Below are 14,113 nucleotides of genomic sequence, written 5' to 3' on the forward strand. Positions count from 1 at the left end.
AGACGCCAAAGATCACAGCCAGGTCCCAGGACTCCCAAAGATAATACTCCACAATACAGGAAGGGTGGGTCTGCCTTTTCAGCCTTTCTGGGGAGAACCACACCCAAACCCAGCTGTTGCCTATTTAGGGCTGGAAATACCTGGCTAATTGTCCCCTTCGTTGTGCTGCTCTTCTCTGCCTGAGATCGATGATGGCTTGTGCATTTTCATCTAAGGACTCCAGGCTGCTTGCTGGGGAGAGCTCCACCCCGGGGGACTCAGGCTGTTTTCCCTCTCCCTCGGCCTGATATTCCTCCTCCCCGTCTGCCTGGGCCTCCTCCTCCTCCTCCTGTTCCTCCTCCTCCCCCTCTGAGCATGGAGCCGGCAGAGGTTCAGCCGTTCCCTGAGGAGCCTCAGACGGAATCACAACATATGTCTATGGAGATTCTCAACCATTCATGTCAAGGTTGTCTTAAAAATGTTTTTCCCAAAAGCACCTGGACTTTCTTGGTGTTTTCTTTGGAAACATTTCATTTCTCATCCAAGAAGCTTCTTCAGTTCTTACAGATGGGTGGGAGTTGGAGGGATTTATATTCTTTGTTAAAAATGAATAGCCTTCCATCAACAAAGGGGGAGATACAACATCAGGGATACACCACCTGTCTCCTGTTTACATGGTCCTTTCAGAAGGCCTAAGAAAGTTCCACATCCATTTATATTCTGATTCAGGTGACTTCTGAATAAACCCCCCTTGTGGCCTTAATGATTCTCGATTGACCAACTCTCAGAATACTAATGACCGGATGGTTGCAAAGAATATAAATCCTTCCATTCTCTCCAGTTAGAACTGAAGAAGCTTCTTGGATGATAAGTGACACATTTTCAGAATAAACACCAAGAAAGCCTTTGGGGAAAATAAACACCCTCAAAAAAAAGCTATTGGATAGATAGACTAACATATGCTGCAATTAATGCTCCTACAATAGACATTGTAGAATGATGGAGGGAGAGACAGATAAGAAAGAGAAAGGGAGAAAAGAAGGGAAAGAGAGGGAGAAAGAGATGAGAGAGGGAGGGAGGGAGGGATGGAGAGGGGGGGAGGGATGGGAGAGAAAGGGAGAGCGAGAGACACAGACAGAGAGATACCTGTTTCCCATAGAAAACATTGCGTAGGCTTGGCTCTGGGATCATTTGACTGGGTGGGAGTGAATGATGTTGAGTTGGTCATGCTCACCCAGCTTTTGTGGCTCCTGGTGTTTTGTTTTCTGTGGGAAACAGATCCAAATGGCTTTTTGAGTATTTTAAGGTTGTACACCCCTAGGATAATAGAGGTTAGACTAGATGATTTTTGCAGTATTTCTGCAACAAGAACAGGATGTAAGTTTCTCTGATAGGGAAATGTAAAAGGCTGTAATATTAAAAGAGTAAAAGACAACAAGATTAAGATTAAATGTTAAATAATTAAGTAATCCCTTCGTTATCTCCAATAATAACACAAATCTTATCCAGGAAGGAAAATATAGCAAAGCTCCATATGAAATCCAAAATTGTCCATGTGATATAAATACCATGATAAAAACCATACCCCCTGTTCTTCTATATTGCAAGTTCTACAGGGATTTACGTTACCTGTTGATTACCCATTTTATTTAAAATTCAGGGGGGGCTCTGATAGCTTTATTCATCTGTTAAATAATCAAGTTAAATTTATATCTCTAAAAGTAGCAATATTTTGCTACATTATGTGTAAGCTTTGCCCACAAATGGTTGCAAATAGAATATACCGGTTGTTTTGTGTTCTTCCTTATATTGAGACTACTTTTATTGGTCAATAACCTAAACAAAGTTATGTTTGTTTTCAAATAAACTCCAAAGCAGGGTAAAATACAGCAGGTTTTGACAGGTTCTGGAGAACTGGTAGAGGAAATTTTGAGTAGTTTGGAGAACTGACAAATACCACCTCCAGTTGGCCCCAGAGTGGGATGGCAATGGAGATTTTGCAATATTCTTTCCCCAGGAATTTTCAGTATCCTTACCCTGGAGTGGGATGGCGATTTTGCAGTATCCTTCCCCTGCCACGCCCACCAAGCTACGGCCAGAGAACCGGCAGTAAAAAAAATTGGATTTCACCACTTCACCAAAGTGCTATAATGAGTAATTCCAAAAAAATTCTCAAGCATCCAAAAAACAAGACAGAAAGAGAAGGTTTATTTTTAAGGAAAGAAACTGCAAAACAGAGTAGACTGCTCAATTTAGACTCCTTCAATATAAATAAGACTTCATACTGCCATGTACATGTATTTAATTTTAATGAATTATAAAAGAAATATAAAATACAATCTATTTAAACCAACATGATACCAATGAATTTATTTTACATCATCACAAGAAACATAACATTTAGGGACCAGGGAATACATACTATCTACAGTTCCAAAATTAATTCCAATGCTACATTTTTAAAAAAGATTTTTTTAAAAAAAACCTGAGGTATTTTATAGAATTTGAACCAGTTTTACATGGCAAAATATACTTTTATCATTACAGGGTTAATTTTGAGGGGAAAAGTTTCATTGAGAGGTGGATTTACTACATTCCTGGGGGTGATGAATTATACCACCAAATGTATCCACTATTATAGGGGAAACTTTTGGGAAAAGATACCTAAATAAATAGCAAACTGATACACACATAATTGTACAAAATTATTTGTACAAATGTAGAGGATTGTGGAGTGCAAAACAGTGCACTTTCAAATAACTTTTATTCCTCATCTTCATTCAGACATACCTAGGGTTTCCAACATGATGCACTAGGCCAAGTTCTGGCATTCCTGGTTTTTGTTGAAAATGTTACATGACAAAAGCATATAGGCATGATAGAAAATATTTGCATATCCAAAATAAGTTATTATAGTGCTGTACAATTATAGCCCAAGAGTTAAGATTATTGTATCTAGACTGCAAAAATCCAAGCAACCACTAGATATCAACAAAGAGTTAGTGTTGTCTTTTGTTTCTCTTTACATTATTTTAATAGTTTCTGAAATTCTGCAGTCCAGCTTTGGCTACCCTAACAATAATCACTTAAACATTCTTGGCCATGTAGGAAAAGTAAAAAATAGGTCAAGGACATTCCTCATATTTAAAAAGAGGTAACTAGTAACAGGGTTATTTCCCATTCCTTTTCCCTGAGCATTATTTTTATGTTGTTGTTTTTTTACATCATTTATATTTCAATATGGTTTACAAAAACAGTGTCATTTAGCCCTCAAACCACATTGCTGGTCTTCAATTTCTTGCCTAAGCCACATCATCAGAGAAGTCGCTGGAAAATGAGAGTTGAAATAGAAATGAAGATTTAAAATGTAGATTTAAAAAGACTGATTTTGTGTTGGATCAGAGTTTACTTATACCTTGTTTTTAGCTCTTTAAGCAAATTGTTTTTCTTTTAGTCCAGGCTCAAGTGTTTGTCTCCTTGAACATGGGGTGAATTTCAATTTGACTGTGTTTAGCATGGCATCGCTCTGTTAAGAGTACATAAGGCGCTCACAAAATTATGAAACGAGGAACCAGCTAAAATTCTAAGGAGAAATCATGGCTAAATATTTCTTGTATTTCGACAATTGGATTTCATCAATGCTTCTCACCTCATACTAAAACAAAACTGCCATTTAAAACAGGAATTATTTATGCAAATTTGTATCATTCTACAGACAACCCCTCTGAAAATCTGCTTTTCTTCACGGAAATTGTTGAAGTTTTAATATACTTTTGAATAAAATAGCAGGGGATTTCTAAACATTTTGCCAGCCTGCTAAATAAAACTATACAACAAAGTCCAGGGGTGACTTAAATACCACAGAAAAAGTAAAACTCATCCAACATGACCTTCAGTTGTATTTTGCAGAAGAACAGTAATAATATCTTCCAAGAAACAAATATTTCATTATTAGTTGTTTCACTGAGGAATTCCTAATAAACTTCTAAGGAACCCCGAATTTGGTTTATTACACTAACTGAAACCAAATATCTCAAGGCACCAGAAATTTCATTTCTAAGCATGGTGGCCAGAAAAAGTCTGAATGCTTCAATAGGGATAGAATTTAGGGTGAGAACATTTGAGGCTATCTGTAAAGTTTGAATGTTTCTATTTTGGGGCATGTAGAGTTAGAAACTGCCTTTACAACACTATGCCAGGTTGATGATTTTCATATGTATGTGTGGGGGAAAGGCTCACCTCATACAAACAAACAAACAAAAACTGAAAACATTTTGGGAAAGCACCAGTTCTCCTGGGTATGAAGGAATTGTTGATTGTGCAAATGTCTCTGGGAACCTGTGAGTAAAAACATGGGGGGAAATGCCTTTGCAGAAGTTCATGATTCCACTCACTGTGCTTCCTTCCCAAACCATATTTAATCCTGAGTTTCAATAATTGGCCCATTGTTTTCTTTTCTTAGTTTTAAAGTGTTGCTAAGTTCACAACAAAATTCCTTTTTTGGAAAATTTACAAAAGAATATTCCCAATATTTCTGTTAGAAATCGGCTCCATATGAACTCACGTTTGCTGCAAAAAACCTGGAAAAAAGATAAAAGCAATAAAATTAGGCAATACTTGGAATTTAAACAAATACGACTGTGTATGCATCAAAAGATTCCCATGTGAGCTCTGCTACTTTGAAATCATTCTTAAAATGCGTATAGCTCTACTACCTTGTTTAGCAACCATGTGCAGTTATAGCAATTTGTGTATTTGGTCCCTTACAGTTCTGCAAAGCAAAATAAAGCTGAAGCAAGCTCATATATAAGTATAGTCACAGTTTCACTTAACAAATACTTTACTTGACTACCAAGTTTACGATCTCAACTGTAATTGCTAAGAAAGATTACATACAGATCTACAGAAGGAGTTGATTATAAAAACTGGACTTGTGAGACATATTACTGGACATTTTCAAGAGAGAGAAAGCTGTTCTACAGCAACATTCCTGTTAATCAACAGTATAAAAGATGTAGCAAGTTATAAATATCAGTAACAAATAGAACAAAAGAGCCTTTTATGACTCTGGAGTTAAGCAAGGAAGGTGGGACATTCAGAAGCTTCTAATAATTTTGAATATTTTACCAGGCTATATTTCTACCCCAACTTAGAAGTGGGCTGCTAAGGTGGAACGGTGACGTGTGCTCACCCCCATGGCTCTGAGTGCTAGCGGAGTCCAGTGCAATGACACTACTGCACCTGGGCAGGTAGCGAAATCGCGCAGACACGCAGGCGCACCACGGGTGCAATAGCAGAATTGCGCTGGACTCTGCTAACACTCAGAGCCACGGGGACGAGCACACGGCACCGTTCTACCTTAGCAACCCCCCTCTACCCGAACTACATATTCCTATATTCATATGCTTCAGGCCCTGGGTAAGCTTCCTATTTGTTTTCAGTGAAATTTAAACTGATGGCTTTAATCTATAAAGTACTATTCAACTTGACACCAAAATATCTTCAGGACTGTCCTCTACAGCTAGAATTAGGCTTTGCAACTCATGAATCCCAAGTAACTGCTTTTGGTCCCCCACTACCAAATGAGGAGGGGAAATGAGGCAAATCACTATTGTTTAATGGTGGATGAAATCACATTAGGAGTTTCCTGGTTAATAATAGGCTCTCCCCTCCAATAGTGGCCTTTTGGACAATTGTTCTAGAAGTCTATAGTAACTGAAATAAGGCTGATGTATTGATGGTTTTTTTAATTTTATATTGGAGGATCTTAGAATTTATTTTTTACTTCAATAATAGTTTCATTCTAAACATCCAAGAGTAATATGTTTGCAATGTGGAAAAATTAAATAAATGAATTCACAAAGTCTTAAAAGTGAATAGCTCTTTGTATCAACATGAAGAAGTTGGGCACTAATACGACAATACCGTATATCCTGTAGGGTCAAATTTCTTATGCTGGGTCCCAATTCTGCATTTATAAGAAATAACAACAAAATCCACAACCTCACAAATGTCTGATTACATAGGATACAAAGGTACCTTTCAGGAGTTCTAGAAGCTCATGAGATACTTGACCATCGAGGCATTTATATAAATTATGAGCTGTTCCATTATTCTGTTCAGAATCTCTCCACTTCCGCAGCATCATACACTTGTACATATTAACATCTTCTTCTTTTGCTTCAATTTGTTCGATATCTTGCAACGTCAATTTCAGACACCCAATACCAATAACTTTCCAGTCTTTACCCATTTTCATTGCGAGAACCATCAGCTGATGATCTGTTAACAAGTGATTACTGTTTGTTCCATCTAAACACACAAAAGCAGAAATCGGTTATAAATAGTCATTACTTTTACTTTGTATACGCTACAGAACCCTGCAGTGGGGGGTAAAAAAATGGCACTATGATTTGTATGGAAGATTGGAGTACATGTAGATACCTATGTGGGTCTTTCCCATATACCCTGACAGTAGACGCATTTACCGGTAGTAGCTAGTTAGCTGGACTCAATGCTGCATCAAGACTGACTGTGATAACTTAGTTGAAAATCTGACTGAGCTGTGCTGTTCTTTTTTAACTTGCATATTATTTCCAATGCTAAGATATTATTGTAATTGACAAGGAAATAAAGATAAATCCAAGGGGAAAAACATGTCATGGAATAAGCCCAGGACTTTAAAATCTCCACCAGAGCAGCAGGGTACCTAACAATTGATCCACAGCAGCCCATCAGAACCTCCATAAATAAACCAAGGATCATAATCTCTCTCTGTCTCTCCCTCCCCCTCTCTTTCTCTCCCCCTTTTCCTCTCCCTTGCTCTTCCTCTCCCCCACCCCTCTCTGCTAGAATATAGAATGTTTGCCTTCTCTTTATGGGAAAAAAGGTTTGATGGAGTTTTGTTTTCAGGCATCCAAATCAATTTGTGTTTTCTAAGCTTTTCACTCAAGGCCAATCCAAACATTGGCAAAGGCAGGCCAAGCAAAGAAAATGCCACTGGGATCTCCAGCAAATTATATATAAATGTCACTAGAGACCTGCTCTGCACTAATGTCACTAATGTCACCTACAAGTAGTTGTGAGGTTTAATTCTGCTATTTTCCTAAAACCAATTCAAATATGAGTTATAAAGAGAACTTTTCTAAATTTCGGAGGTGCTAAGTCTTACATCAATTGGGTTCTTTTTTTTCCCTTTGACAAATCAAAGTCCAAAACAAATCAATAATTTAGCTTCTACATCATATCTCTCTATCTAACACCCCCCTCCCCCCAATGGCTTGATAAGAAGAATATCTCTCACATCTGCTCAAACTTGCAAATCATATACTAGATATGCAGGTATTCTATCTATTTTCCTTCTCTGATTTTATTTATAACGATCCAGTTTAAAAGAATAAATAAAAATTGAGAAGGGAGAGGAAGAAGTCTGGTTGGCAGGAGTTAATTTAGATAGTCAAACAAAGAGCCTTATTTGGGAATTGTTTCGGAGTTGCCTAGCAAAAGAAGAAGCCAAATCATTTTAAATTATTCTAAGTTCCCTTTGCAGTCATTGTTTCTCCTATCTAAGTTTGTATTTGACTTGGAAACTGCTAAAGATTGACCATTGCTTACAGTGAGAAGATTCCTGAATGGATTAAACTTTGTCCATTCGAAAAGCCCCTAGCAATGACTTGATTCATAGAGATATTCTTAAAGCAGACATATGAATGGTAGACTTTTCTATTTACCACATTTTACTGCCAAAGATCATGCTACAGTCATAACCAAAACTGGGATTTAATCATCATTATTTATATTAAGGATGAGGAGATGTGATCAAGCTATTAGGGAAATATTCAAAAACAAATTTTATTAAAAATCTATTGCTGAAATCTCAAGATTAAATTCAGTGATGCAAGGGTTCCTAACCCCCAGAGGTGGCCCACTACCGTGCTGTGGCCCATTCAAAACCGGACTGCGCATGCTGCAGGCAAGTACATTTGTGCAAGCAGTTCCATTTGCACAGGTTTTGCACACTCGAATGAAACCATCCCCTCTGCCCCACCCCCCATTGGTCACCAAGCCAGAAATATTATGGAATATCACTGCAGTAACGTAACATTTTAGTAGATAAGCAAGCAAGCTTCAGAGAAAACGCAGTCAGATTTTGGTCCTACCCCACTGAGTCCGAAAAGGAAAATCAATTTCCAAGACAGTACATTACTTTGATAGATTTCAAGTCATTTCCACATTTGATTTGTTGTTAAGATATGTGTGAATCTTGCTGCATGAAATTAGTATTGTCAGGCAATTCCTTTCATTAACAGATAATTTGTGTTGTGAAACCCATTCCAGTTTTAGAGACAAACTGTCAGACAGGATCCATAATAAAAATGCATTGAGCAAGGTTATTTGTTAGTTCCATGATTATTTAACATCTATATAAATCATTTAATCTTGCCTTTTCACAGCAGCATTATCTCCTTGTAAAGTTGCCTGGTAAAGACCCTCTTTTTTTGCTTTATGCAAATATTGTGTTTTCATAGACATAAGTCATATTAGTAGTCTGGGTGAATATAAATTGCTCTAAAACAAAGATTGTGAAGTTTGTCACATGACTGATTAAATACAGATGACATATTAATAGACAGTGGAATGTTGTAAATATCAGAATAATTTTTCATGATCCAAGATTGTAGCGTGTGCAATTGCCATATGCAATTGCCTCTACCACTCTGAGATTTCATCACACAGCCAGCATTAACTTTGTGTTATAACTTTAATGTTCAAACTTAACTTTACTTTTCTGTTATCAAGTGAAAAGAATCAGCACCACCCATTAAGTTGCACACAGAGAATTTCTAAAAGCCTATATGCACTAAAGTTCAACGCTGAATTGTCACCAGATAAGGATCAGCAGAATTCTGGAAGAGTTAAACTTGGCTTCTTTTTGGGAATGTAAAGTCTCTAAATTGATAACACACTTAATTCTGCCCTCCCAGCTATGCCTGTTCTTATCCTACAGCTGTACATAGTACAAGGTTGTTATTATTGTTGTGGTTAGTTGCAAAGTTGTGTCCAACCTATCACAATCCCATAGACAATGTTCTTCCAGGCCTTCCAGTCGTCTACCTTTCCCTGGAATCCATTTAACCCAGCCACCTCATTCTCTGTTGTCCCTTTATTCTTTTGTCCTTAATCTTTCCCAGCGTTAGGCTCTTCTCCAATGAGTCCTTCCTTCTTATCAGGTGCCCCAGTATTTCAGTTTCATCTTCAGGATCTGACCTTCTAAAAGCAGTTAGGGTTGATCTTTTCTAGGACTGACCAGTTTGATCGTCTTGCAGTCCAAAGGACTTGCAGGAGTCTTCTACATCACCATAGTTCAAAGGCCTCAATTCTTTAGCGTTCAGCCTTTCTTATGATCCAACTTTCACAGCCATACATTGCAACTGGCAAAACAATAGCTTTGACTAAAGCACCCTGCACTTTAGTTGACAAGGTAATGTTTCTGCTTTTTAGTATGGTGTTTAAATTTGTCATAGCTTTCCTCCCCAGGAGCAAGCATAGTTTAATTTATTGTGATTATACTAAATTATTCCAAGCACCCAAATGTAGCTCTTAGTTAGGCCAGACATCTGTGGAGATTACAACCTGGATTCTGGTGGTTATTGATAAAATGTTAATCTCTCTTGTTGATTCAATTGGGACATTTCCCAAATAGTCAGTTGAAGGTAAAAGTTTATCAAGATTTGAAGGAACTTTATTAAACTTCTTTCAAGATTAATGGCAATAACTGCTCACTTTTCTGTTTATTGGTTTCAGTGAAACCTAGTCTAACAGTTTGCGTCCAAAGTTGCTTATATGAACTAAAAAAGTTTCACATGTGCTGGTCATGTTCAGTTTACCCTTTTTTGAAATTCCACTTCATTTTATTTATTTTATATTATCCTTCAATTATATATTATTTTACTCTGGATGGTTTGTCAATTACACAAATAAACTACTTTAAAGTCAATATGAACCAGATTGTTATTATTTCTATTTTTCTTCTTTCTTATTGTAAGCCACCATGAAGTAGGCAGTTACAAATTAGTTATAAATTATTCTACAAATACATGAATAAATATGTTTTGTGCCCCAATGTCAGTTTATTACCTCCTAAAGTTCTGATTACTCAGTGCAGTCAGTCAGGGACCAATGTTGTTATCCTAACAATTAATTCATCTTTAAAATATAATCCATTTTATTCCTTTTCCTTTAAAGATTGAATGTATACTGTTTTCTTGGTAGTGCTGGTCCTATGATAGTAATAAAATAAAAATATGCAAATCTCTAGCCTTTTCTTGCTCTCTCAAGTTAGTCTTAACTAATCAGACTAGTCTTGCTCCCTCAAGTTAGTCTTAACTAATCAGACTAGTCTTGCTCCCTCAAGTTAGTCTTAACTAATCAGACTAGTCTTGCTCCCTCAAGTTAGTCTTAACTAATCAGACTAGTCTTGCTCCCTCAAGTTAGTCTTAACTAATCAGACTAGTCTTGCTCCCTCAAGTTAGTCTTAACTAATCAGACTAGTCTTGCTCTCTCAAGTTAGTCTTAACTAATCAGACTAGTCTTGATCTCTCAAGTTAGTCTTAACTAATCAGACTAGTCTTGCTCTCTCAAGTTAGTCTTAACTAATCAGACTAGTCTTGCTCCCTCAAGTTAATCTTAACTAATCAGACTAGTCACTTCAGTTTTCTAGGTTTGCCATTGGTTTCTTCCTAGACCTGAGAAAGTGTGACTAGTCCAAGGTCACCCAATTGATTTTCATGCAATACATTTCTCATTGGATGTTAAAAAAGATTTCAAAATTGTAAATTTCTTTTCAAAAACGCAGAATGTTGGAAAGGAGTTATATAAAGGGGTCCAGGAGCCTGCCTGTTTATCTATCAGCAAGATAACACTCTGAAAAACGCATAATACAAAACTAAATTTCGTGCACGGAAGGAAACAGCAAAAGTAATATTTGAGTTTAAAAATGGGATGGATCAGACTGGGGTATACAGAATAAAAAATCCCAATAGATCCATTTGGTAGGGGAACTTATGCAGCACTTTAGATCAGTGTTTCCCAACCTTGGCAACTTGAAGATATCTGGACTTCGCTGGCTGGGGAATTCTGGGAGTTGAAGTCCAAATATATTCAAATTGCCAAGGTTGAGAAACCCTGCCCTAATGGACCGTGCCTTAAGAGAACCAGAAAAGTTGAAGTCCAAGTATCTTCAAGTTGCCAAGGTTAGGAAACACTGCTTTAGACCACACCATGCTAAGAATCTTCTAGCATCTTCCAAGTCCTATAACCCACACAGTATTCACTCTTATTTCTTAAAGCACAGATATACATAAAAATAATAAGCTCACCATAAGGGAATGCAAAAAACTTACATGACCATTATTCGTAGGAAACACATATATATACACTTAATTAGGCCCAAATAGACAGATATCTATTACAAGATTTCCAGAAGAAGAAATGGCCAAAGGAAGAATGTGAAAAGCGGAGCCAATGACCATGGTGAAAGAGTCAACTTTGATTTTAGAAAGTTATAAATAGATTAAGGAACCAGATAAATTTAGAATAATATTTTGGAATAAATTTTAAGAATATATTTGTGAGAAAGTTGAAATTTTAAGAATATATTTGTGAGAAAGTTGACTTGCTTTAAATATAAATGAGATAAACAAATTTAGAAATTGGACACTAGAGGGAACCAAAGGTTTTAGTTTAAAGGAGATGTGTGTATTTGTGTGTGTGGTTTTTTCGTATGTGTGTGTGTGTGTGTGTCAAATATGAACAAGATAGCAGGTTTAGGTATAAAGATAAACATAAATACAGAGTGATGCAAAATATTGTATATGGAATATATACAATATGTACTTATATTTTATACATACAAAATATTGTAACATTGAAAATGCTGAAGGATAATTTTGAAAAAAATGGACTAACAGCAATCTTGAAAGCAATGTTTGCTTCTATGGATAGATTTCTATGCATGGAGGTTAAGAGCTATCCTCGAGGAATACCATTAGAAGGTATACCAGAAGAATCACAGTCTTATTTATGGGGAAACACAGCACTTGTTATGATGAGGGTTGAAAATCAATTCTTTATATACTGTATATACTCGAGTATAAGCCGACCCGAGTATAAGCCGAGGCACCAATTTTTGCCACAAAAACTGGGAAAACGTATTGACCCGAGTATAAGCCGAGGTTAGAAAATGCAGTGGCTACTGGTAACTTATAAAAATGGAAAACAATAAAATTACATTAATTGAGACATGTTTTAGAATATTTATTTTAAAGAAAACCAGTAAACTAGCTCTGTAAATTTAAAAGAGGGTAAACAAATTAACAATATTAACAATAAATTAAAAAGTAAAAAAAGTAGCTCGATCAGGAAGCTAAAACCTAAGAGTTAAAATCCTTCAAAACTGGATTCCTTCTCATCATTAATTGGATTTACATTATTGTTCTGTTTTTATATATGCTGTGAGCCACCCTGAGTCCTTGGAGAGGGATTGCATACAAATCCAATTAAATAAATAAACAAACAAACAAACAAACAAATAAGTGTATCCAAAGAAGAGTTTCAGCATTAGCTGCTGTGAGGTTATCAGCATAGAAAACCAAATAGATAGATAGATAGATAGATAGATAGATAGATAGATAGATAGATAGAAATAGATAGATAGATAGATAGATAGATAGATATAGAAAGATAGATAGACAGACAGACAGACAGATAGAAAAATAGATAGATAGATAGATAGATAGATAGATAGATAGATAGAAATAGATACAGATAGATAGATAGATAGATAGATAGATAGATAGATAGAAAGAAAAATAGTTAGATAGAAAAATAGATAGAAATAGATACAGATAGATGATAGATAGATAGATAGATAGATAGATAGATATAGATAGAAAGATAGACAGACAGACAGATAGAAAAATAGATAGATAGATAGATAGATAGATAGATAGATAGAAAGAAATAGATACAGATAGATAGATAGATAGATAGATAGATAGATAGAAAAATAGATAGATAGAAAAATAGATAGATAGAAAGATAGACAGATAGAAAAAGAATTCCTGTCTAGCTCTGCCTCATAACACATTATTAGATCCTATCCAAGCAAGGACAGCAACTACCACAAAATACCATTTTTTAAACAGGTTAAATCCTTTCAAAGGAGGGGGAGGAGAATCTGACAGCAGGGGGCCTTTTTAATCCGACTCACCATTGCAAATGGCTGCCTTCTTTGCTTGAGCTAGGGAGAGGAACTACGGCGTGCAAGAGGGGACAAAAGCTGGTGCCTCCTCGCTCTGGCTCAAGCAATGGCGCCCTCGTGTGGTGACTTTGTCAATGACCCGAGTATAAGCCGAGGCTGTGTTTTTCAGCCCAAAAACTCGGCTTATACTCGAGTATATACGGTATTTCTTCCCCCCCTTCACTATATTCTTTGTTTTGTATTTTTTTCCTTTGCACATTTTATCCTTTCTACTCATTTTTTTCTCCTTCTTTTTAGTTTTTATCAGTTTTTACTATTGAATGAGAATATTTAATAAAATTATTTTAAAAAGCTAAACATGTAGGTAACAGGTGCTATTAATTTTTTGACTGTTTTTATACTGGGCTTTTATCCTTGTAAGCCATCTGGAGTCATTGAGAGTGAGTTTGTTTGTCACATAAACTTTCTTAAATAAATGAATTGTTTCTCTGGGGAGAGAGAGTAGACACACATAAGCACACCCAAACAAAATTGCTTGTAACATGTAAGAGAGTAGAGATGCCTTCTATGGCTAATGTTGGTAACAGCATAAATAATTATCAATGAGAAGGAAATATAACTAATATCTTAATTAGAATTTTAGTAAATGAAAGTTGTCTTTACTCAAAAGAGGTCCCCAATCTTTTGGATCTCATGGACAACCAAGATCATACTTTTAAATCCCACAGTCGACCAAATTCATATTTTTAGTCTTGCAGACCACTAATATGATTTTTTTTAAGATAACTACATTTGTAAAATAATAATCGGAGAACTTCTATTTTATTAATATGAAATGTACGTATTTAACATACCAAAATTATAAATGCTTAT

General features: G+C 36.1%; 1 protein-coding gene across 2 annotated transcripts in view; it reads right to left on the reverse strand.

The window, feature by feature from the left end:
• Positions 1-2,271: 2,271 nt before the first annotated feature.
• LOC139168128 (NACHT, LRR and PYD domains-containing protein 1b allele 2-like) overlaps positions 2,272-14,113 on the reverse strand; it is a 37,852-nt gene continuing 26,010 nt past the window's right edge. The window contains exons 15-16 of one of the 2 annotated variants that reach the window (XM_070753536.1): positions 6,019-6,291; positions 2,272-4,559 (exon numbers count right to left, since the gene is read on the reverse strand). In XM_070753536.1, the coding sequence (XP_070609637.1) occupies positions 4,540-4,559; positions 6,019-6,291 (293 nt within the window). In that variant the 3' untranslated portion in view covers positions 2,272-4,539. Of the gene's footprint in view, positions 4,560-6,018; positions 6,292-8,422; positions 8,548-14,113 lie in introns of those variants that run through there. The other variant, XM_070753535.1, reaches the window with a different exon arrangement.

The sequence above is a fragment of the Erythrolamprus reginae genome, chromosome 5, assembly GCF_031021105.1.
Source record: "Erythrolamprus reginae isolate rEryReg1 chromosome 5, rEryReg1.hap1, whole genome shotgun sequence".
In the NCBI taxonomy this organism is placed as follows: domain Eukaryota; kingdom Metazoa; phylum Chordata; class Lepidosauria; order Squamata; family Dipsadidae; genus Erythrolamprus; species Erythrolamprus reginae.